The sequence below is a fragment of the Pelophylax lessonae genome (assembly GCF_965119305.1).
Source record: "Pelophylax lessonae genome assembly, chromosome: 5".
NCBI classification, from domain to species: domain Eukaryota; kingdom Metazoa; phylum Chordata; class Amphibia; order Anura; family Ranidae; genus Pelophylax; species Pelophylax lessonae.
In genome coordinates this window covers 326,504,024-326,528,758 of record NC_138772.1, presented here as the reverse complement: position 1 = coordinate 326,528,758, position 24,735 = coordinate 326,504,024, and the positions used below count along the sequence as shown (strand labels likewise).

At 41.8% G+C, this 24,735-nt stretch overlaps 1 protein-coding gene across 1 annotated transcript in view; it reads left to right on the top strand.

Annotated features, from left to right (window-relative positions):
* Positions 1-24,735, top strand: part of F13A1 (coagulation factor XIII A chain) — a 202,710-nt gene that overhangs the window by 112,360 nt on the left and 65,615 nt on the right. The window contains exon 8 of the mRNA XM_082259899.1: positions 22,635-22,773. Within this exon, the coding sequence (XP_082116025.1) occupies positions 22,635-22,773 (139 nt within the window). The remainder of the gene's footprint in view (positions 1-22,634; positions 22,774-24,735) is intronic.

Here is a 24,735-nt window from a genome sequence, read left to right as displayed (position 1 = left end):
GAGTAGAAAAGCCTGTTCTCTGTCAACAGGCTGTAGAGAAGGACTCTTGATCTTTGTGGAAGCAATGGTCTCTTTCATTGATTGAATTCTTTCAACCATGGAGGTTTAGCATCACATGTTGGCATTACCTAGGAAAGTCTGCATGAAAATGTTTTCTGCCTGGAAGCTCTCACTCTTCCAGACTGGCATCCACACCTTGCAATTATTTATTGCAGTGCGGGCACAGCTTCACTGCAAGGAATCATTTTTGCTTTCCCTGGAGCCCAACTTTAAAGCAGAATTCCACCCAAAAATACATCTAGGTCTTAAACAAAAGACCACCCCATTCCCCCCTCGTTTTTGGATATATATTTTTTTCTTCTATTTTCTAGTGTACATAGCTGTACTTCTGTCCTAACCCCGCCGCGGCGAGGTACTTAATTTCCTGCATCTGCATTGCCCCCCCCCCCCCCCGCTGCCTTCTGGGACCTGTGTGTGTCCCAGAAGATGACGGGGTTAATCAGAAAGAGCAGCGACTCGTGCATGTGCAGAAGGAGTCTGGAGGCTTCACTGCCGCTTTCTCTTAGTTACAACGGTGGCGCCTGCACCCGTGCCGATGAATAAATCGGCTTCTGGGGACCAACAAGGCGGGATCCCTGGACAGGTAAGGGTCCTTATATTAAAAGTCAGCAGCTACAGTAATTTTTTTCTTTTTTTGAGGCTGGAACTTTGCTTTAAGTTTATAGTCAGAGATTTTTTTTATAATTCACATGCCACTGTCGATGTAATTGGCCGGAAATCACTACAATGAGAGTTTCATCCAAGAGCCATTCACCAAGAGGTATATGTCTAGAGCCCTAGTGCCCAACCTGTGGTCTGAGGAATGCATGCAGCCCCTTGGTTTGGGATGTGCAGTCCTTGGATTTCAGCAGTCTCCAGTGGAACAATTGATTAGGGGTAATGATGTATATAAGCCTCATGTAACATGTTACTAGCTTTGTATTGTCTTCTGTAGCATGTCTCCAGTCACAAATGTAGCATGTCCACAGGCCCTGACCATGATTTTTTCTATTAGGTCTGCAGTCTCTGACAGTCCTCTCGAGTATAGAGTTACATATGTTGAACATCAAACAAATTTCAGTAGCGCAGGAATGGTGGAACACACCCCACCACCACATAAGAGTATATAAACATATATGAGAACTTGAACCCACATGTGACCATTAAATGACTAAGAGTTATAAAATCAAAGAATCATCCAAAGGAAAGTCCATATAGAGTTCATATGCTTAAACATACTGTATAATGCACTTGATACAAAGAATATTTTGATGGACGTGATATTAGGGGGGTCACCCCACTCTTCACCACCACCATGCCATGGAAATGCCTGAATTGAAAACTCACCAACAGGAGATGCTTACCCACTCTCATGGCTAAGCTCAGAGGGCATAAATTGCAGAGATCACACCAACATCACCCCTCAATTTCATAGACAGGACTGCATCACTCCGGTACATGTGGAAATAAAAAGGCCTCCACTAGTGCAATAGCGTTAAAAACTTTCTTTATTAAAACATAGCTAATCACATTGCACTCACTTGTAAATAGTGGTCATCATGCACATAAAGCCAGTCACCCTTCACCCTTCGGACGCTAATTCCAGGCTCCACACCGCAGTAAAAGTTCCTCCGGATGTACATCCACCTCTTTGGCAGTAACTAAGGATGCCGTATGGTCATGCTCCGACGCGTTTCGTCATATCCGACTACGTCATTGGGGACATCAACCAAGGTAGCGAGCAGTGGCAGCCCGCATATTTCTCTCAGTACAGGGTTCCTTGTAAGTCTATCTTTTTCAGATAGAGTAGGAACTGAGTTAAGTACTGTATATGTAAACCCAATCATTAAAATCTCAAATTAGCGTAGCGTCTTCCTAGTGTAGGTTGCAAGGTAAATTTTGTTTTTGACTCCTTTTTTAGTCAAGGGAGTAGTGATTGTTTGTTCTGGTCTGTTCAGGGTTTCACAGGCTAGGAGTTTGACTGCTTCTCCTTGCTTCTGAAAGAAGTTTCCAGAACATAGGGCTAATTGTCAGATGATCAACCTGAATATTTATCATGCCCTAGCCAATCCCAGGAAGAGGTTGCCCAGAAGGTGAATGAGGAAGGTGACAAATAGTTTGGAGACCAGGAGCAGTTATCTCCTTTGTGCTGGAGGGCTCCAACTTCTCTGAGGCTGCTGTCCCTCTAATGCAGCCAAGGGACTGAATAGCTTTTTTTTAGGTCTCAGCTGTGGCAGAGTTGAGAGCCTGAAGCAATCTAATTGAGGAGAGGGATGTGGTACCTCACCCTATGAGATCTGGTCTGGGGAAACACTGTCTCCTGCACTGAGAAGTGACCCGTAGAAGCTCTAAGGTGTGCAGCTAGGCTGGGACTTGTGAGTACTGGCCTTATACAGTGGTCCTGGGTGACCATGTGCTTTTGGAAAGTATATGCCAGAGATAGCTATGGACTGAGATGGCTTTCAAAGGGTCTCAGAGTAGTAGCCATTCCCTTGTGTCCTCAGCAGAGTCAGTTGATGGGAGCTTAGAGAAACATGACCTTCTGGTACTGTGCAAATCAGTGGCAGCTGGTGCTCAAATTTTTGGGGGGTGGTAAACAAACCTGGCTCCATCACTCGCACTGAAGCCCCCCCCCCCCACCCTGAGTCCACCTTTTCTTTAAGCCAATTAGAGCCTCAGGCTCTAATCATGTGCTTCAAAAAATAAAAACTTTGAAATCCATGCATCCAGCACCCTACATATAGATTAGGGGTCGGGCACATGGATTAGGGGGGGCAGCGCCCCTGCGCCTTTAATGGAGCGGCCACCACTGGTGCAAATGTTTGTATCCCATGCCCTAAACCCTCTCTTGTTTAAATTCTTTAGGCAATAAAGTTTAAGAGGACAACCCCTAGACTGAGATATTGGAGCCAGTGTGCATGGACTGGTGCTTGTGGGGAACCAGCTATTACCAGGGTTAGCACTACATTTGTTTTAACACTTTATAGTCATTTCAAAAGTTGTTTTCAATACTTTTGAATCTGCAGCTTTCATTAAAATAATGCCTGATAATCCTGCCATGAAGGTTCTTGTTCAAACACCTCCTGTTTTAGGGTGTGTCCTGATTGCACTCTTGTGTTGTCACCCTATCTATGCTTATGCCCTGCTATACTGTGGGCTGACTTGATTGCTATTTTTTGCTGCTAATGTGAATGTATTGAACTGTTATGTCATTTTTTAATTGTATGTATGTCCATGGCAGGAGTATGATGTCACCATGATGTCAGGGAGCGGGGCCTAGCTTTTATCTGATTTACTAATTTGTGGATGGTTCTTTAAATAGTTTGGTCAATGTATTTCAATTTGTCCAATGCCTGATGAAGGAAACATTGTTTTTGAGCCTATTTGGAGATCCATGGTGTGCTGGTGACATTTTTTCACTTTCACTGTTTTGTCACCCTGGATTCTGATGGCAACTACAAGTGGCTGATTCTACATACATTGCGCAGGCATGGTCCACTGTTGGCACCATAAGAAAACCTGCCCCAATAAATTATATGCAGTCATTGCTGGAGTGCAAGCATGTAGAATGTGCTTGCAAATAGGCTGCAGGAGATTATAAGTGCTGATATACAAAAATATATATATTATTTTATATAATATGATATATAAAAAAAAAAAAAAAGGTGAAAACAAGTATTTTATTTAAAAAAAAATGGAATTGTTCATGATACACTGTGCTTTAGCACACTAATTGTCATTCATTTAGGGTTTATATCTACTTTAAGACCACTGTCAGGACTTTATTGCTATTTATCGCTGTCCTGTTAGGCTAGGTTCACACCTCTGCGACTGTGATTGGACCTGATTTTCAGTGTGATTATGTAGTGTGCCTTGGTTGCATTTGACCTATTTTTTTTTTTTTTTTGCATTTGACCTATTTTTGACATGATTTTGATGTGTCTTTGATGCAATTTTGGTTTTGACCAATAATAAACATATTTGCTGCTACAAGAAAAAAGAAAGAAAAAAGTATAGAAGCATTTCCATTGAAGTCTATATGGCCAAATTTATTAAAAAAGAATAGCGCAACCTTGCAAAAGAAATGACTATTAAATATGCGCTATTCTTTTTTAATATACATGTTGCTTGGTCCATAGCTGCACCGGCTTTAGATATACATGTTCATGGTTTGCTCCCCCAATTTTTTGCTTGTTTATATGGCCAAATTTGCACTGGAATTGCACCAAGTAGTACAGGACCCATTTCCAAAATCACACCGTGCTGAGTTGCATTGATGTGAATGGGCACCATTGAAAACAAGGGGATTTCCTTTGTCATGTGATACTCAATTTGCATCTGAAATCTCACAAGTGTGAATCAGGCATTTGGTTTGGCCACATTTCTGGTTTCCCCACAATATTTGTGTGGGTTACCTGCAGTTTCGCATAGACTGTCTATTACGCCCAGCAGTTTTTGGCTCATTTTCTGAAAATTTACCAAAGATGCAGCAAGCAGTACTTTTGGTATGCTTTCAGAAAATGCACCAAACTTGCAAAAGATACTAGTGCATAGGAAACCATGGGCAACCCGCACGAAAACCACAAGTACACCCCAGCTGTAGCCAAAACGCAGTGCAGCAGTGTAAAATGTCCCTTAGGGTGATTTCACTTAGTTTACTGTCCTGGAAACATAACAGTAGAATACAGAGAGGAAATCATCTGCAAAGTGGGAGGAAATCCCTCATTGGGAGATTTCTTCTCACCTTCTGTTCAGGTGACAACTGTATAATGTTGTATTTCCCTTTACTTTCCATATCTCTGATAATGCTAGAAAGGATTCATAGAAAGGATGAGTTTTTTCACTGAGAACAGCAGCCTGTGAGCAATAAATGTAATCTGGGGAAGTTTTGAAGTATTTAAGGTAATCTAAAACCAGCATTTTTCCATTTTAGAACCCTTCTACTTTTTTAAACCCTTTTAAAACCCTTGTACTTTTTTGCCACAAAGAGATTTTTCAAGATATTTCTTCACTTCCTGTCCTGTAGACACAGTATGAACTGAGACCAAATCTAAAAAAAAATGAGTTTCCCCATTGGAAGATTACTCTGCTATTCCTTTTCTGGTCAGATTCAAAACTCGTACATTTCCCTTCATTTTTACTCCCAGTAAGATTGGTCGCTATGGTAAACAGACAAAGCAAAGGTATTTATCAAGGACACCAACACCAATAAAAGGCTAATAAGGGTTCTAATCCTTCCACAGCCTATCCGAAACTTCCAAAAAAAGTTTTGCCCTTGGTTAATACTTAACCACTTGCCGACCGCCGCACGACTATCTACGTCGGCGGTCAGCCCCTCACAGGCAAACTAACGTAGGGCTACGTTGCTTGCTTGTGAGGGTCTAGGGAGCGAGCGCGCGCCCCCGGAGGCGCGCTCCCGCTCCCGCGTGGTCACGGACCCCCCCGCGCGTGTGACCAGCGGACCCGATGTCCGCCGGCCACTCGGCGATCGGCGGGGGAGAGGGAGAATGTCAGGCAGCTTGTGTAAACAAGCTGCCTGTCATTCTCCTCGCTGTAAAGACACTGATCACATGGATCTACTATGTAGATCCGTTGATCAGTGTCCTTACAGCTCAAGCCACAGCCAATCACAGTAGAAAGCACGCCCCTAGGGACACACACAGCCCCTCCCTCCCAAATAAAGTTAACCCCTTCACTACCAGTGTATTTTTACAGTAACAGTGCATATATATAGCACTGATTACTGTAGAAATGTCACTGGTAACCCCAAAAGTGTCAAAAATGTCAGTCAAGGGTCCGATCTGTCCGCCGCAATGTCGCAGTACCGCAAAAAAAATGCAGATCGCCGCCATTACGCGTTAAAAAAAAAACAACAAAAATGACAAAAATCTTTCCCTTTGTTAGTAAACGCGATAACTTTTGCGCAAACCAATCAAAATACGCTTTTTGCGATTTTTTTTACCAAACATAGGTAGCATAAAACAAATTGGCCGAAAATGTTAAAAAATTTTGATTTTTACATTTTTTTGGGGGGAATTTCATATAAAAAAATGTGAAAAATATTGCTATTTTTGCAAAAATTGACGCTCTTTTTTTGTTTATAGTGCGTGATCAAAAAATCGCACAGGTGATCAAATACCACCAAAAGAAAGCTCTGTTTGTGGGAAAAAAAGGACGCCAAATTCGTTTAGGTACAGCGTCGCACGACCGCGCAATTGTCCGTTAAAGTCACGCAGTGCCGAATCGCAAAATACCCCCTGGTCGGAATGGGGGTAAAATCTTCCGGGGCTTATTAAAGTACATTTCAGATTTAGTAAAATGAGGTCATTCATGAGTTATATCTATCTTTGGATTCACTTAATTTTTCCTTGTATAAACTGATATTTTTGTAGGTCCTCTAAAGTGAGGATTCACCAGAAACTGCTTCTAAAAGCAGATTGGATGAAAACAGTGACATCGTGCCTATATAAGTCAATTTTAACACTTTTTTTTCCATAAATGTTTTAATAAATGAGTGAAATTGCACCAGAAGTGTGAAATAAAAGGTGCTAAAGATACAGCAGTAAATCTGCAGAAAAAGACACCCAACTCTTTGTATATGAATGTTCCAATTCTTGTATCCTATTATTATGCAGGATTTATATAGCTCCATCAGTTTGTGCAGCGCTTTGCAAAATAAAGGGAGATAGTACAGTTACAATACAATTCAATAAAAATGGATTTAGGAGGGCTTGCTCATGTGAGCTTACAATCTAAAAGGGAGAAGCCAATGATAAAAAAGGTAATTTATATTTTCTTATTATCCAATCCTGCACTGCATTAGGCATGTTCAAAATGCAGACATGTATTGTCATATGGAAATTCCTCAATGTCAGTGTCTCTGCATTCCTTCATTAGAGCCACAATCCTCAGGACATTCTACATGTTGCAATAAATTTATTCCACATGGTGAAAATCTTCAAATTAATTCTCTAGCCTGTCCACATAAGCTCTGCTCTTTGTCATTGTAAATCATAGCCACACAAATATGTGAATTAAGAGTTGCACAATTCTTTATGAATGCCTATCTCTGCACTGCATACTTCTCCACGTTTTTCAGTAGAATGGGTAAAACCTTGAATATCTATCACAGCCATTTTAAGCCATTGGTCAATGAAACCGTGGGGTACCTCAAGAGGTTCCTGGTGGCCCTTGAAGTGTGGAAGCTCAACCTCTCATTTGATGGTGCTTGCATATTTTAAGGTCCTCTTGGCAGTATTAAGCTGGCCATGCATAGTTCGAACTTTGGCCAGTTCATCAATAAATTGGCTGAATTTCAATCCATATATGAGCACTTTGGTTAAGCAAAAGTCAATCCGTTGATCAACTTCTGTACATCTACCCTGTTGGGTTTTGCCCACTTGCTAAAGCCTACAGGCTAATGTCTGAAGCTCTGATCAGTGTATTCTGACTGCAAGGAAGACTCCCCACTGAATTGTGGCATCCTGACTACTGACCACCATTGTAAGGGGTAATTTCCTTGATGGACTAAGCTTAGCAAGGGTTCCCTGGGACCTACCATTGTAAGGGGTAATTTCCTTGATGGACTAAGCTTAGCAAGGGTTCCCTTGGACCTAAAAGTTATTTGAAGAGTTTCTCTGGGGTAAAAAGGTTGAGAAAGACTACTCTATCAATTTCCTATTACTGTCTGTCAGTGACAACTGTTCCCCTTATTTCTTGTCCTGTGTCACAGGCTATCAGAAGGATTAGAAGTGAGATAAAATTTCACAGACATTTTTTTTTTATTTATTTAAAACTCTTATCATGCATTTCGAAAGGAGACGTAACCAAATGATAAATACATATGACGGGAGAGCGCGACAATATTATTATAGGGCTGATTCACTATGTAAAATAATGAAAGTTAAAAGGTAGGTGCTAAATATCCTTTCATAACTTACAAAATATTGTAAACTATAAAATGGCATTAAGTTGGTATACAAAATGTGAAAAACACACAGGTATCAAGGTGCCCTATAAAAATATTGTAGCTGTACCCCCATAGGAGCAAGTGGTTAGGATGGGTCCTTTGTTCTCTGTCTCAACCTCCTCAAGAACTTCAGCCCCTTCTACACACTAGGTTGTGTACACAAAGTATTCAATAGCACAGAAAATCACTGACAGTAATACCTGATGCCCAGTACTGGCAGTATGTCAAGAAACAGGCACTAAACAGGTTAATAAAGGCATGTCTTAGTATATTGTCACACAATATAGATGATCTTGAGAGAAAGCATAAAGATGGATTGGCTATAGTAATAACATAGCTCCCAACAGTCCCTGATTTCAAGAGACTGTCCCTGATTTGGAACAAAGTCCCTCTGTCCCTCTTTCATCCTCATTTGTCCCTCATTTTGGTCTGATCTATTTAGTTGTAAATAAAATTCACTTTTTATCTTTCAAAAGGTGTTTCCCAGTGCCAAACCCAAAAAAAAAAAAAAAAGCACGTGTGAGTTTCACTAATCATTTTTTTTTTTAAATAATTCTCCTTTAAGGGGCAAGCCAGGGTGTGTGTCCAATACCTACATATTTTTGCGAATAAGTGTCCCTCATTCCCATCTCAAAAATTTGGGAGGTATGAGTAATAACACAATTTGGTGTACGAGGTGATTCAGTAGCAAGCATTAGGCATGAGAAGACTCTTTGCACTCAGATCAGTAAACAGTACCAAGGTCACCTAAGTGCAGCTAGGGTCAGTAATATGGCTCAATTTATTGCGTTCAGGAGACTATACTGTTAAGGTGCCTTAATGGCAACTGTACTAGGCCTAGGCTAACTTGATGGGGGTACCCCTTTAAGAAGTAGTAGAAATGGGAGGGGGCCTTTGAGAAGCATTGGTGCACTTAACAACAGTCTTGATATACCAGAGTGCAGTATAGGTGAAGTATCAGTGCTATGTACTAAGTATCCTGTTTCCAGCAACTCAGTTTCCGCTAATCAGTATGCAAATAATGAGCAGTAAGCCGGATTCCTGTGATGCGGCTGTTAAATTGCTGCTGTAGAAAAGCTCCCCCTTGTTTTGCACAGATGACTCCAGTGCAAGAGAGGAAGGTGAGAGGACACTTTCATCTCCCTGCAGCAAAAGCAATTTTGATGCGATCTCCGTGGTTTCCGCAGCGTTTCCCCTGTTGTCACCGCTATAGCCGGAGCTGGCTAGTGCAGCCTGCATTGTCAGGTAGGGTTGCCACCTCATCCCTTTAAAAAGGACACACATTAATTACACAGGTTCTGTGGCAGATTAAGGTGGTAATTAAACCCACTTAGTGCCTTATGTGCATTATATTAGCATCAGAACCTGTGTAACTAATATGTGTCCTGGTTTAAAGGGATGAGGTGACAACCCTATTGTCAGGGGCCATTATACAGCATTTGCTGCAATGAGACTGTTTCCCCCTAGTGTTCAGCTTGGACTTTATTTTGTCATCTCCTGTTAGCAGAGTGAGTAACCCCAGGGAGCAAAGCATCCAGAGAACTGTAGTCCCAGGACTCGAGTTTCACATGCAAACTGGACTGTAAAGGACTATAACTACCAGCTGGCTGAAGTGAGAGAGGTGACTGCTGGGAGAGGGAATAAAAAGCCTGTGTTGGGCCAAAATCATTCTCTTGGAACCCCAGCCTGGATCTACAAGCAGGTGGCGGCCTGTGCTAGAGAGTTGCCACATGTGTGTAAGGAAGCATCCACTGCCAGCTACTTCTGGTCATTCAGCAGCAGCCTGGAGGCCGCTTTCATCACATCCATGCCAGATCCAGCTATGAAATGCGAAGTCGGGCACCATCCCTTGAGCCAGGACCCTGTAGAAGCCTGCTGCAGAGCTTCACCCTTTCTGCATTATTAAAAATTGAAAGGATTGGTGTGTGAGCACTTGCTCACCCTCTTATAATCAGAGACACTGCATGCAGACAATGTTATCTTTCTCATAACATCATGGACCCTCGCTGAAGAAGTCCCGCTTACTTTTACGGACGTAATACGTACGAGGGACGTCACGTGACCCGCGGCCGCCTCTCACTCTTCCGGGTTGGTGGACCTGATGCACGCCTGCTTGCAAACTCTGCAGATATGTGCTGTTATTTTCTTAAAAAATGTGAGTTGTTTACTTATATGGATTAAAGAGTGCTTGATTGCATACAGAGAGCATTAGATCGTTCTTTCTTTTCTCCTACACATATTGGTAACATTGTTTGAGGAGCTGACAGTGCATCGGAGGTGTAATCATTTACTACGCTTAAGGAAGAAAGTGTGAGGATGCTTTGATTTTGAGATGACATGCTGGTTGACCCTGTAGGGTCTCTTTGTTAAGGTGAGCGGCAGTGTGAACAGGTGGTGGGATTGCATGAGCACTCGTGGAGACAAGCACCTTATGGAATTTCCCTAGGACCACTTTACACTGGAGACTTTTATCTGTTTATATGGACACCTATTAACACTGGGACTCTGCATGATTATATAATTTTACCACTAGGATTGCGCTGTACTATTTTTCTATTATCTTTCTCATCACCTACACCTGTCGAACTCTGTGCTGCACTCACTCCCTGCCAGGCAGCAACAGTGTTCACGTTGCATCAGGATACCACAGGCACACTTTTTTCTCCTTACTTCTCAGGATACATCTGTATAAACTTCACTCTGCTTATTAGGATACCTGCAGTTTATTAATAAAGAGCTAGAAGAAGACGCAAGACTTCTTCACTGAAAAGTTACTAAATTTTACTTCCTCTCCCCACAGGAGAGTAAAAATAGGGAGGCTTTAAGGGCCTTACCTACACTCATTGTCATGTGAATGGGTAGAAGGTTTATGCTGAATTAAGTACAGTGTTATATCTTTTTCTGTAGATCTGTGCTGCTAAGGTACAGAAGGGAGTAGTCTGACATAAGAAAGGGTAATTTCTCTGCTCTTCTTCTACCTCTTCCCATAGGTGTCAATCTAAACAGAGTTTGCTTGAGTATAAATTGTTCATTATACCCTGCTCTCTGCTATTATTTCCTCTTTAACTGTCCTAATTGTCTAATCAGAACTTTAATCAGTGACCAGTTTATGTTATTGGATTCTTCTACTTTAAATGCTTCAGTAAACTAAGCCTAACTATTTTACCTAACTTGCGTGGGTGCTCCTGATTGTTTGCTCACTACCAAAATGTCTTAACCCAGGGTGTCAGAGGTGTCGGAAGACTTGCTAGGTTGGGGCACTCAATGGGGTACTGATTCCTTAAGCAGCCCTCCCAGGGGTAGCACTATACCGCCCTCAGGCTTCAGTCCCAGTTCCCACTGGTTTGGTCTCCTGCTGATTCTGTATTTGGGCACACAGGCAGATGTACCCACATGGACTCCTGTGGCATCAAGAGGAAGACGTTCTTAGAGCAGTCTGGTAAAAGCTATTTCACCACTCCCACTCTGCCTCAGTGTCCTCTGGGAACTATAGTATAAAGCAGGCATCACTAAATGGCGGACCGCAGTCCAAATGTGGACTGAGCTGCTGTCCCATCTGGACCTGGTCGGGCCATTTAGGAGCTGCTTCTATCTCCCAGCCTCTGCCGCTGTCATTCTCAAGACAGCACGGAGAGCGGGAGGCAGGATAGGAATGCACCACGTGAGGGAGGCACAGCTCAGCACTGGGTGTACGGCGGGAGCAGGAGCTGAAGGTGGTTACCTATTCATATTAAGCTGCATGTGATTGGTTGCTAGGATCATCAGCTGCTGGGTAATCTGGAAAGTAAACTCTTGCAGTTTCCGCTCCAGCCGTCCTTCCAGTACTGAGCTGTGTCTCCCGCACTTGGTGCATTTCTATCCTTCCTCCTGCTCTCTGTTGTCTAAGGTAGGAGTGTGAAGGGGGGCAGAGGATACTACTGGAGGGGAGGGGGGATGTCAAGAGGGCAGAGTACATCACTGTAGGAGGCAATGCTGTGCGGGGGGTGATATAAAGGGGGCAAGGCTGGGGGGGGGGGGGGTTGATGTAAAGAAGGATAGTGCTATGGGGGGGCTGTGAAGAGAGGCAGTGTTGTGGGGAGGGGGGTGATGTGGAGAGGGGGTGTTTGTGATATGAGGGGGGGGGCAGTGCAGTAGGGGGTAAGTAAAGGGGGGTAGTTCAGTGGGGGGGGGTGATGTAAAGGGGGGCAGTGGGGGAGTGATGTGAAAGGGGCAGGTGATGTAAAATGAGGGTAGGTGATTTGTGGGTGGGGCAGTGCTATGCGGTGTGTGAAGGGGGGCAGTGCTGTGGGGGAGAGATGTGAACAGTGCAGAGCACACTACTGTGTATGTGTGTTCAGGGGGTGTATTTGTGATGTGAGAGGGCAGTGCGGTGGGGGGGGTGATGTGAAGAGGGGACGGGTGATGTGAACGGGGGCGCAGTGCTGTGGGGGATTTGTAAATTTTAGATGGGCAATGTTGTGGGAGTATATGTAGTGTGAAGGAGGGAAGTGCTATGGGGGTATTTGGTATGTGAGGGGGCAGTGCTGTGGTGGGTAATGTGAAGAGGGACAGGAGATGTGAAGGAGAGCAGTGCTGTGTGTGAGGGAGGTGATGTGAAGGGGGGGGGCAGTGTTTTGTGTGTTTGTGTGTGTGTGTGTGTGGTGGGGCTGATGTGAAGGGGGCAGATGAGGGGGGGGGGTGATTATTTGAAAGGGGGGTTGAGGACACTGCTGTGAATAAAGGGAGTTCAGTACACTACTGTGAAGGGGAAAACTGTGATGTGCGGGGGACTGAGAACACTGATGTAAGAACAGCATTGTGATAAGGGGGGGGGGGGACTGTGATGGGAAGGATCTGAGCCTTTACACAAATATGTGATTCGGACGTCTGCTGGAAAAAAATTTTACTCGGACCTGTACATTTTAATTCAATACCCCTGGTGTAAAGGGTCCATGAGTCCCGTGCAATGGCTTTTGCCCTGGACTTCTATTCCCATCATCCTCAGTGTTCTGCATAGAAGTCCATAGACTTTCCTGGTTATAGCTCTCCTCTTGCTGACTGGAGGGGATGGTGCAACACAGCGTCCAGCATAGTAGTAGGAGATGAAAGCAAAACTAAGTGTGAAGAGGGCAATGTCACATGGCTACATATTTTAACTTGCATTTAAAGTAAAATAATTTTTTATTATCACTTTAAATGCTGCCTGAAGACATCTTTCTATGATATATTTAAACAATATGAACTTCAGACATTTAACAAAGAGCAGTGGTAATGTGTGAACTTTTAAACCATTAATTTCCAATCTACAACATTCTGAAACAGAGATTGAAGCACCAACCCCAGAAGGTTGAGTCTGAAATTATATTTATTTAAAAAATGTATTGAGTAAAAGAATCAATGCATTTTAGAGGTCTGATATCACCCTCTTCATTAGGGGTAAAACTGAACATTAATAGTTGAAAATAATAAATGGAAAATAAGAATATTCTTTGACTAATCTTAAAGTGACATATGCAAAGGTGTGTGTAAAAATAAAAAATAAAAATAATAAAAATAATAATTAATAAAAAAAATATTAAAAACAACAAAAATAATAAAAATAATAATATATAGTTAAATGAAAATAATAATATCTAAATATAAAACATATGTGAATGAATACAGCATGATATAAACACATAAGCACGTGAACATCTAATACAATTTAATAAATATTCTATGTGTTTAAAGTCGTTTTGAACATATAATGTTATAGACTTTTTTTTATATAGTTATAACGATGCAGGTGCCCTTAACTGATTTTGCTTAGTTTCAGGGTTTTAGGTTAAAAAGTTCTGTCATGTGACCATGCCTTTTTTCTTCCTGATAGTGTAGGGGATAGGGGTTGCGGGGGGGTTACAGGACATTGTGCAGAGATTCACTGTGCCTGTATTCGATGGTCTTTTTAGTCTAACGCATTTTACATTCTATGCATGAGCAGGAGGCGTGTTCAAGAGGCACACTGTGATTGGGAAGGTTGTATGCCAGAGGCAGATTTTGATTGTCAGGAGATGAACAGACTATCCATCCAGATGAACAGACTATCCATTGCACAGGGTCCTATAACTCCGATTGGCCAGCCAATGGCTAACCAAAAGATGAAAACTGACCACACTAACAAAGATCATTTTCTGTGCTTTGTGTGGTCACTCAGTTTAGAACAAGTAAGAAAGGTGACTGGCTGGATCAACCAGGTACTTCAGATGAAAGAAGTACATGAAAATAGAGATGGTTGAATGGTATAAAGTACACTGTCAGGGCAATAAGGATGTGGAACTCTCTTCCGCCATTGGTGGTGTCAGGGGGGAGTATTGATATTTTTAAGAGACTCTTGGACGTGCATCTTAACCCTTTCACTGCCAGGTCCGTACGGCGTGCAGACCTACAGCACTGCTTGCAGCTGGCCATTTCTCCTTCTGCTATAAGCTCATGGTCACTTCAATGACCATAAACGTATAACAAAATTGTACAGCAGATGCTGCTGAATGATCCTATACCTTTGATAAGTGGATCACAATAGGCTGATCAGAGTTATTAAGCTCCCCCCCCCCCCCATGCCACTGCTTTCCTTTCCCCAGCCTCTCCATCTCCCGCTGCTCTCTTTCATTTAAAACGGCTCCCCCCACTCTATTTTCCTATCCCTTTCATCCCCCTTCTTCCCCCCAGCACTGATTATCTCTCTCCACATCCAATCCAACCCCCCAGCCCCCACAAACCGGATCCCCTGCAGCTACCCTCAGAAGCCGGCATCCCTCTTCTGCCACTCCCGTCGGCTTCAGGTGCTCCAGGGGCTTAGAGGGGATCACAGTATCTCCCCCTGCCAGTCCGATCACCCCCTGTACTGGCCCCCACACCTTCGATCCACCCCTGCTTCGAGTGGCATCCCTTCTTCCCCTCCCGCCACCTGCAGCTGCTGACCGCCATTCAGCACCGGAGAGCTGTCAGGCTGAGGGCAGGGGGGGAGGGGTGCGGGTGTGAAGTTAGGGCTCAGGGGGGGCTTGGCACATGTGTTTACCTGTCCATTTCCATCCGATACCCTCCATTTCAATCTGCTAGATGAATGGGTAATTGGATCTTTTTTTAGGGGCCTAGATTGGATAGGATGCAGGCGGGTGTAAAAGGACACATGTACATCAGCCTCTCCATAGAGAACTGCATGAACAGAGTCGTTGCTCCCAATTTGACATCCATGTAGGTCTGCATGCATGTCCCTGAGCTCACACTGTCTGCACTCAGGGTCGTGCATCCACACCCACATGAATATCAGATTTGGAACAGCAGCCGTTGCATCCCCATTGACATAAATGGGACTGCTTGTATGGGGATGCACGGAAAACCTGTGCATCCCTGTACAGATAAACATGGCCCTCCATGGGCGTACACTTTAGTATGCCATATGTGAACGATGCATTTTGTAAGATATGTTGTGTTTATCTGCAATACAAATGATTTTAGTGTATTTTTAGTGAAAATAGCGATATGATGAACATTTGCACAATTATTGCAGGGCCCAAAAAATCAGTAGCACTTTGTTTTATTCTACAGGTCATGTGCTTTCAGAAAATGTATAGTTTGAGGGGTCTTTTTCAATTCTGAAAAATGGTAACCTCTGGATTTTTAGAGTAATTTGTTTTTATTTACAGTTTTGCATACCTTCAGTTTTCACCACATATTTATATTTAGTAGGTATTTAGCAGGAAATTTGTACATTTTGTCATCTACGAATCCACTATTCATGATTTTAGTGTATTTTTAGCGAAAATATTGTTTTGATAAACATTTGCGCAAATATTGCAGTGCCTTAAAAATCAGTAGCTCTTTCTTTTTATTCTAATATATAGTTTGGGGGTCTTTTACAAACTCTGACACTGTAAGTGAAAAAGGAAAACCTTCAGATTTTTAGAGAAACTTTTGCGTACGGCCGATTTTCCCAATTTCTCAAAAAGGTACAATTTATTCTACTGGTCTGAAAGCTGTAATGGAAATGTGGTTATTTACATTTTTGTGTATGTTCAATTTTCATCATTTTGCAAAAAGGCCTAATTTAAAAATTACAAATATTTCCTATTTATTACTCAATACAGGATAAGCTTTTATATTTAGCAGGAATTTAGCTGATATTTTGTAAAATTGACTGTGTTTATATCTGCTAAATATTATTTTAAAGAATTTTTAGCGAATACTGTATATTGTCTTGATAAACATTTGCACAAATATCACAGGGCATTAAAAGCAGTAGCACCTTCTTTTTATTCTACAGGTCACAGGTCATGTGCTTTCAAAAAATATATGGTTTGAGGGTATTTAAAAAACTCTGAAAGCTGTCAGGGAAGCATGAAACCTCTACATTCTTAGAGAAATTTTGATATTTCCATTTTTGCATATGTTCGATTTTAATCATTTCGCAAAAAGGCGCAATATAAAATTTACAAATTGTGGTTATTTATTAACTCAATACAGGTTAGGTTTTATATTTAGTAGGAATTTTTTAAAATGTGCTGTGTTTTTATCTGCTAAGAATGATTTTAGTGTATTTTTAGTGAAATGATTGTTTTGACAAACATTTGCGCAAATATCATTGTGCCCTAAAAATCATTAGCACTTTATTTGTATTCTACTGGTGATTTGCTTTAAGAAAATATATGGTTTAGGGGAGTCTTTAACAAACTCTAGAAGCTGTAAGGGAAAAAAAAAAAGCAATGGAAAAATTGTGAAAATGGCCAGCTAAGTTTAAAAGTGGAGCACAGGGCCAGGCGGCGAAAGGGTTAAAGAACACAACATACAGAGATATGGGAAATTATTATAGACACTGACACAGGCATTCTCACAGGTTGAACTGGATGGACTATTGTCTTTATTCAACCTTACCTACCATGTAACTATGGTTCAAGCCGAGCAAACGTTTGGCCCAAACGTCTCCTGTTCGCCCGTTCAGTGAACAACGGGCCACTAAGCGGGCTGTTCACCCGTCAAGCGACCCACAATGCACTGCACACTGCCCAGTGCATTCTAAGCCCTGATTGGGCAAGGCAAAATAAAAAACATTGCCAGCAATAGAAAAAAATGTTAAAAAAAACGGTGTGGGGGTCCCCCCCCCCAATCCATACAAGGCCCCATGGGTCTGGTATGAATTTTAAGGGGAACTCCATGCTAAAATGAAAACAAAAGTGGCAAGGGTAATGGTATTGTATTGCCAGAAATTTAAATGTCATTTTTTTTTTTATAAATGTCAGTTTTGCTGCAGCAGGTTTTATACATGGTACACATGTGCCACATTACAAGCAGATTAAGGGGACTCCCCCTAGGTCCACTATATTGAAAGTAATTTTTCATTTGTATTGTTTCACTTTAGGCATCATTAAAATCACTGCTCCTCTAAAAACAATATTTTTTAATTTAATACATGTCCCCAGGGCAGTACCCAGGCCCCCCTGCCCTTTTTATGTCCAATAACTTGCATATAAGCCTTCAAAATGGGTATTTTTTCTTTTTTTAAATTGGGGACCATTAGACTCCAATAGAGTTTGGGGTTCAGGTCTGAACTTCTGCGATGTTGGAGAGTTTTGGTGCGAACCGAACTGTGGGGTGTTTTTCTTAAATGATAGACACTATGATTTATAAAATACACTTATGTGAATATACACATAGTAAAAAAATATGTACAGTAACATACACTTTAAATATAAGGAAATATGAATAGACATATATGCTAGCATGTGTTCATTAAAAAAAAAAAAAAAAAAACAGGTTTATGTTGTATTTGAATAAATAAACTAAAAATAGAATTTTGTCCATAAAACATGTTTGACAGTGAATTCACTGGGGTTAGGAAGCAATACACATGTGCTTTTACAAATAAATGTGTGCCCCATGAACCTCCTACAGTGGTGATAGATAGCATTTTGCGATGATTTTAATAACTATGGGTGACACTTCATTATACTGTATAGTTATAGGCTGTGGTAGTAATTATATAAATTGGGAGGGAAATAGAGAATGATCTGCTGAGGAAAGTGAGAGCAATGAACAAGTGTGTTACCTTAGCAGAGTGTGAAGTTCAAAGTGTGGAATTTAAGACAAAAATAATATATCTGAAGGAGAAATCAGGCTACAGTGAGAACATTAAACCTGCTGTAAAGTAAAGGGTATAGTGGAATGCAATCTGTACTGAAACATGTGGGTATATACTACACCACAACAAGCTGGAGTGCAAAAACTTAAAAGACGCCAGTCTCTCATCCCTGAAGGGAACTGGGAGGGCATTCTGGAGGGAGGTGAGAGGATGGGCAGGACTTGGGGGTAGCATGCAGCTAAGAAGTAGGATGGACCAGGGGTATATGCAGGATGGGCCAATGAGTGATAGGATTTGTATATCTGTATAGAAGTGCAATCAGAACACTTAGACAGACAGGAGGAATAAGTGGCCTGGAGTGACAACAAAATGGGTAATGAGATCATCTCTGTTAGATTGGGCAATTTTTTCCAACTCACAACACATGATCTGTGTACTGGGAATTGAGGATAAATGGAACACTCAGCTATGTATACCTCCAAGGATGAGGAAGTATCTGGGGACCACACCAATGCAAAAGTGCCACCAATTCGAACATAACACCGTCATCTATCTTTAACTTCAGGTTCCAGAGCTATTGATCTACCAGAGCTTTTAATTTCCAAGTGACACAGCATAGAAGAATATATTAAAGTCAAAGCATTCAGTTTAAACTGCAATAAAAACACAATAAGCCTTAAAATAATATACAGTGCCTTGAAAAATTATTCATACCCTTTTCAATTTCCACATTTTGTCAAGTTACTACAAAATACGTAAATGTATTTTATTGAGATTTTATGTGATAGACCAACACAAAGTGGCACATAATTGTAAAGTGGAAGGAAAATGATGAATGGTTTTCAGGACTTTTTACATATAAATATCTGAAAAGTGTGGCGTACATTTGTATTTAGCTCCCTTTTTCACTGATACCACTAACTAAAATGTGGTGGAACCAATTACCTTCAGAAGTCACCTAATTAGTAAATAGAGTTTACCTGCGTGTAACTTAATCTCAGTTTAAATACAGCTGTTCTATGAAGCCCTGTGTCAGGACCTGGGTTTGAACCTGGGACCTCTTTGTTATCTGACATTGATTCTGCTCGCTGAGCTATCTGGGATGCTGGATAGTCCCCTGCCTGATCTATTGGACAACCCTGTCTGATCTATTGGACAACCCTGCCTTGTGTCTTGATTGCTATTGAACCTTTAACCCCTTGCTCCTACCATGAACTTCCTATATAAGCCTTGCCTCTGCATTTCCTGTCCCCAGATTATTGTGGTCTGATCCTGCTTACTACTTGAGCTACTTCTATTGCTGTTTGGAAATCGATCTTGGCTTGTGACCCCAACTATTAAACTCTCCTCTGGCATCGACCTTGGCTTGTGACAAAACTCTCTCCTGCACCGAACTCCTCTTGTGACCCCAACACAGATTATTGGTCTAGTGATTCAGACTTTCCTTTCTCTCGCAGACCTCAGAACTGAGCTTGCCTGACGTTGTCGGCCATTGGTCTCCACTCATTACAGGTATTCTCCTAATACCCTCAGAAGTTTGTTAGAGAAACTTAGTGAACAAACAGCATCATGAAGGCCAAAAACACACCAGGCGGGTCAGTGACAAAGTTGTGGAGAAAATTAAGGCAGGGTTAGGTTATAAAAAGTATCCCAAGCTTTGAACATCTCACAGAGCATTGTTCAATCCATCATCCAAAAATGGAAAGAGTATGGCACAACTGCAAACCTACCAAGACATGGCCATCCACCTAAACTAATATGCCAGACAAAGAGAGCATTCATCGGAGAAGCAGCCAAGATGCCCATGATAACTCTGGAGGAACTGCAGAGATCCACAGCTCAGGTGAAAGAATCTGTCCACAGGACAACTATTAATTGTGTACTCCACAAATGTGGCCTTTATGGAAGTGTGGCAAGAAGAAAGCCATTGTTGAAATAAATTCATAAGAAGTCCCTTTTGCAGTTTACCTGAAGCCATGTGGGGGACATAGTAAACATGTGGAAGAAGGTGCTCTGGTCAGATGAGACCAAAATGTAACTTTTTGGTCTAAAAGCAAAATGCTATGTGGGGCAGAAAACTAACACTGCACATCTCCCTGAACACACCATCCCCACCGTGAAACATGGTGGTGGCAGCATCATGTTGTGGAGATGCTTTTCTTCAGCAGGGAAAGGGAAGCTGGTCAGAGTTGATGGGAAGATGGATGGAGCTAAATACAGGGCAATCTTGGAAGAAAACCTGAGTCTGCAAAAGACTTTAGACTGGGGCGGAGGTTTACCTTCCAGCAGGACAATGACCCTAAACATACAGCCAGAGCTACAATGGAATGGTTTAGCATATTCATGTGTTAGAATGGCCCAGTCAAAGTCCAGACCTAAATCCAATTGAGAATCTGTGGGAAGGCTTGAAAATTGTTGTTCGCAGACACTCTCCATCCAATCTGACAGAGCTTGAGCTATTTTGCAAAGAAGAATGGGCAAAAATGTCACATCCTCTAGATGTGTAAAGCTGGTAGAGACATCCCCCAAAAAGACTTGCAATTGCAGTGACTGTAATTGCAGGGAAAGGTGATTCTACAAAGTATTGACTCCGGGGGTGGGGGGCTGAATACAAATGCACCACACTTTTCACATGCTTATTTGTAAAAAATGTTGAAAACCATTTATCATTTTCCTTTCACTTCACAATTAGGTGCCACATTGTTTTGGTCTATCACATAAAATCCCAATAAAATACATTTATGTTTTGGTTGTAACATGACAAAATGTGGAAAATTTCAAGAGGTATGAATACCTTTTCAAGGCACTTTATACCTATAGGTTGTTACTTTACAAATTATCCAATAGATCACTTGTCAAGTATTAGGTGTGCTGCCTGCTGTTTCACGCTGAAAGTAAAGTAATCCTCTAAGTCAGGGATTCCCAAACTACGGCCCGGCAGCTGTTTGCAGAACTACACATCCCATGAGGCATTGTAAAACTCTGACATTCACATACATGACTAGGCATGATGGGAATTGTAGTTCTTGAACAACTGCAGGGCCGTAGTTTGGGAATCCCTGCTCTAAGTAATTTTATTAAACAGATAATACAATAATATGTAATAATTACATATAATGTAGATTTATAGAAAGTAGAACTAAAACTAAATATAAGCTGTAATTAACCACTTGCCGACCAGTCACTGGGACTGTACTGCGGCAAAGTGGCTCGATTCCGTCCAGTGACGTAGACTCCTCCCCCTGTAGGCGCGCTCCCACTGTTTTCAGTCACAGCGGGAGTCGGGCCAGGGGAGGAGCGGCGGCGATCGCCGGCGCCGCTGCTCTTCCCCGATCGTCGGGGGAATCGAGTTTGGAGATCCGCCCGCTTGTGTAAACAGAGCGGGCGGATCTCCTAAGGGACAAACAGTGACAGATTGCAGTGTTCAGCATAACTGAACATGCAATCTGTCCCTTTGTCACTCAGTCACCTCCCCCCACACACGTTAGTAAGCACCAAGCATATTATAACCCCTCCATTTCCAATAAAATTAACCCCTTCCCTGCCAGTGTCATTTTTACAGTAACAGTGCATATTACTGTAGAAATGTCACTGGTACCCCCAAAAGTGTCAAAAATGTCAGTCAAGGGTCTGATCTGTCCGCCGCATTGTCACAGTCCCGCAAAAAAAATCGCAGATCACCGCCATTACTCGTTAAAAAAAAAACACCAAAAATGACAAAAATCTTTCCCTTAGTTAGTAAACGCAATAACTTTTGCGCAAACCAATCAAAATATGCTTATTGTGATTTTTTTTTACCAAACATAGGTAGCAGAAAACAAATTGGCCAAAAATTAAAAAAAATTTAGATTTTTACATTTTTTGGGGGGGAATTTCATATTTAAAAAATGTTAAAAATATTGTTATTTTTTCAAAATAAATGCTATTTTTTTGTTTATAGCGCAAAAAGTAAAAATCGCACAGGTGATCAAATACCACCAAAAGAAAGCTCTGTTTATGGAAAAAAAAGAACGTAAATTTCGTTTGGGCACGGTGTCGCGCGACCGCGCAATTGTCAGTTAAAGTCGCACAGCGCCGAATCGCAAAAAGTGGCCTGGACGTAAGACAGCAAAATCCTCCGGTGGTAAAGTGGTTAATGACAACCCAAAGAGGAAGCAGAGTTACTGTTCATTTCAGGGCTTTCAGATATTCTACAGCCAAAGCATCTAATAAGATCAGATTCACTGCTCCCTATCATTTTGACAGGTACTACAAAAAAGATTGACAGCACAGTCAGCCTCAAGGAGAAACTAGCTTTTTATAGCTCCTTTTGCCTAAACTTTTCTTTATGGTCAAAATATGATGGTAAAGCTTTGTAGTTTTAAGTTGGAGTATAGTTATATATAGAGCAGAAACTTAATTTAAAGTACAAAGTATTAAATTTAAATTAGCATTTTTTGTAAACGTAAGCATTGTTTGATTTATTTGAGAGTTTGTATGCATCTTATTGTCATATATCTAAATATTTAATTTATTAGTAGATTTTTGTTTCCACAGTTCTACGATGTCTTGGAATTCCTGCACGACTTATCACCAATTATTTCTCTGCTCATGACAATGATGCTAATCTACAAACTGATGTCTATTTGGATGACGAAGGAAAAACTAATACTACCCTCACCAAGGACAGCATCTGGTGAGTAAGGGCATCTTAAATCCAGGCATAACATTTCTTGAGTTGAGTGATAAAAGATAAGAATCTCTTTTAGATTTTTTTTTCCATTTCCGTCCATTTCCCTATTGGGGCACAGACAACAAAAAAAACATAATGTTTAGTACAGTGGGTAAAGGTTAGGTTTACATTACTGTGTTTGCCTTCCTGTTCCAATGACATCCATACGCATTTGTCCTTGTCCTGGTATCACAGGAATGTTACTGAGACACACAGTGCTGGGAAATCTCTTCAGTAGAGTTAGTCTAGTGGTGGACTGTCCCTCAGTGTTATTATGTCCAGTACAAGGCTATGCACCATGCATAGGTCTTGATGATGTCAGGACTTAGACCTGTGGAGGATGGGGAGAAGGCACTGTGGGTACCAGTCTTTTAGCACAGAGGACTGGATAAGTAGATCTTCTTTTCTGTGCCCCCTAGGCCTAAAAGAGCAATTACCACTCGCTGTGCACATGCAGGCCCACTGCATGGGATCATTTTTAAGTTTCCCGCAGTTGAGCTTTAAAACAATATTTCATAAGAACATTTAAGGTGGTTCGTAGTATTAATGTTGTGTTCAATCTTTTATTTCACTCTTAGGAAGTTGTGCAGTCTTTAAAGAACAGTTAAATAGTGAGTCCATCAGTGGACTTTACTTCAGTGTTGGTCAGATCCTGGTGGCTTGAATTGCCCACTGGATTCTTATAACTTTTGGAACATAAAAAGCAAGTTTTATTTTTCGAAATTTTTGATATCTGTTATTAACCCTTTGAAATTAGGATTATTGGGAAGCAAAAAGAAAATGATCATTGTACCTGAGGGTTAATTAAAGTATCTCTTGCAAAAATGTTTTTTAGTAGTTTTAAATAGAACTGGGAATGTCTTTGCCCCACGACACACGAAAGATTGGTGTGCCACTCAGGCTCGCTTGATATTCTGGGGAGTAATGTGAACGGTTCTGTGTCGGCTGCTACGGGAGTGCTGGAAAGGAGTGGAGCTCGTTCCAGCTCCTGTAGTCACTAGAGGAAGGAAGGAGGGAGGGAATCCCAGAGACCGCACATCCACAGGGTTGTATGATGGTGGAAGAGACAACCTCAACCTGGGCTCTGCCAGGCCAAGCCACGAACTTGTTTTGCTACGCACTCCGGAGCTTAGTCATGGGGATGGAGAACCTATGTGCATGGGGGAGTACAAGAGCATTACCAATAGTCATTCATAAGGGCTGTCAGGTGTATGTAGGTAATCGTCCTGGGCTGTTGGGTGAGGATGATGGAGTGGAATGTGAAAAAAAGAAAAGGATGTGCGGTGATGCTCTTATACTACCCCACGCACATGGGTTCTCCATCCCCCTGACTAAGCTCCGGGAGCGGAACAAAATGTGTTGTGGGCATGGCCTGGCGGGGGCCTAGGCTGAGGTTGTCTCTTCCACCATCATACAAACCCGTGAATATGCAGAATCGGGGATTCCCTCCTTCCTTCCTCTAATGTCTTTGCCCTATTTTGCAGATTTCCCCTACCACTTCCTGTCCCGGAGATTCAAGAGCAAATCCAGCTAATTCCTCCAAAGTGAGGGAAATCTCCCTCTTAGACAGTTGTCACAGAAACTAGGGTCTACATTGAAATATTTACCCTTACCTCCTGTTTTGGTGACCAGTGTAATATTTTGGACTTTTCATCACCTCTCCCAGTGGCAATGGTCACCAGAACAAATTTGTGAGGGTGAGTCTTGCCAGTGGGGTCATAGACAGCAATAAAAACCTGAAAGAGGTTCTAACCATTCTCTACTGTATCAAAAGCTAAAATATTACATTTTGGCTAGACGGACACCTTAACAGCGTTCTACTTGTGGTATAGTCAGTTGAGCCTTCTCCACCCCTATTACGAAATTTTGGCAACTGCCAAGACACCAAAGATATTTCAATCTGCTTTATGTGCCCCAGGATTACAG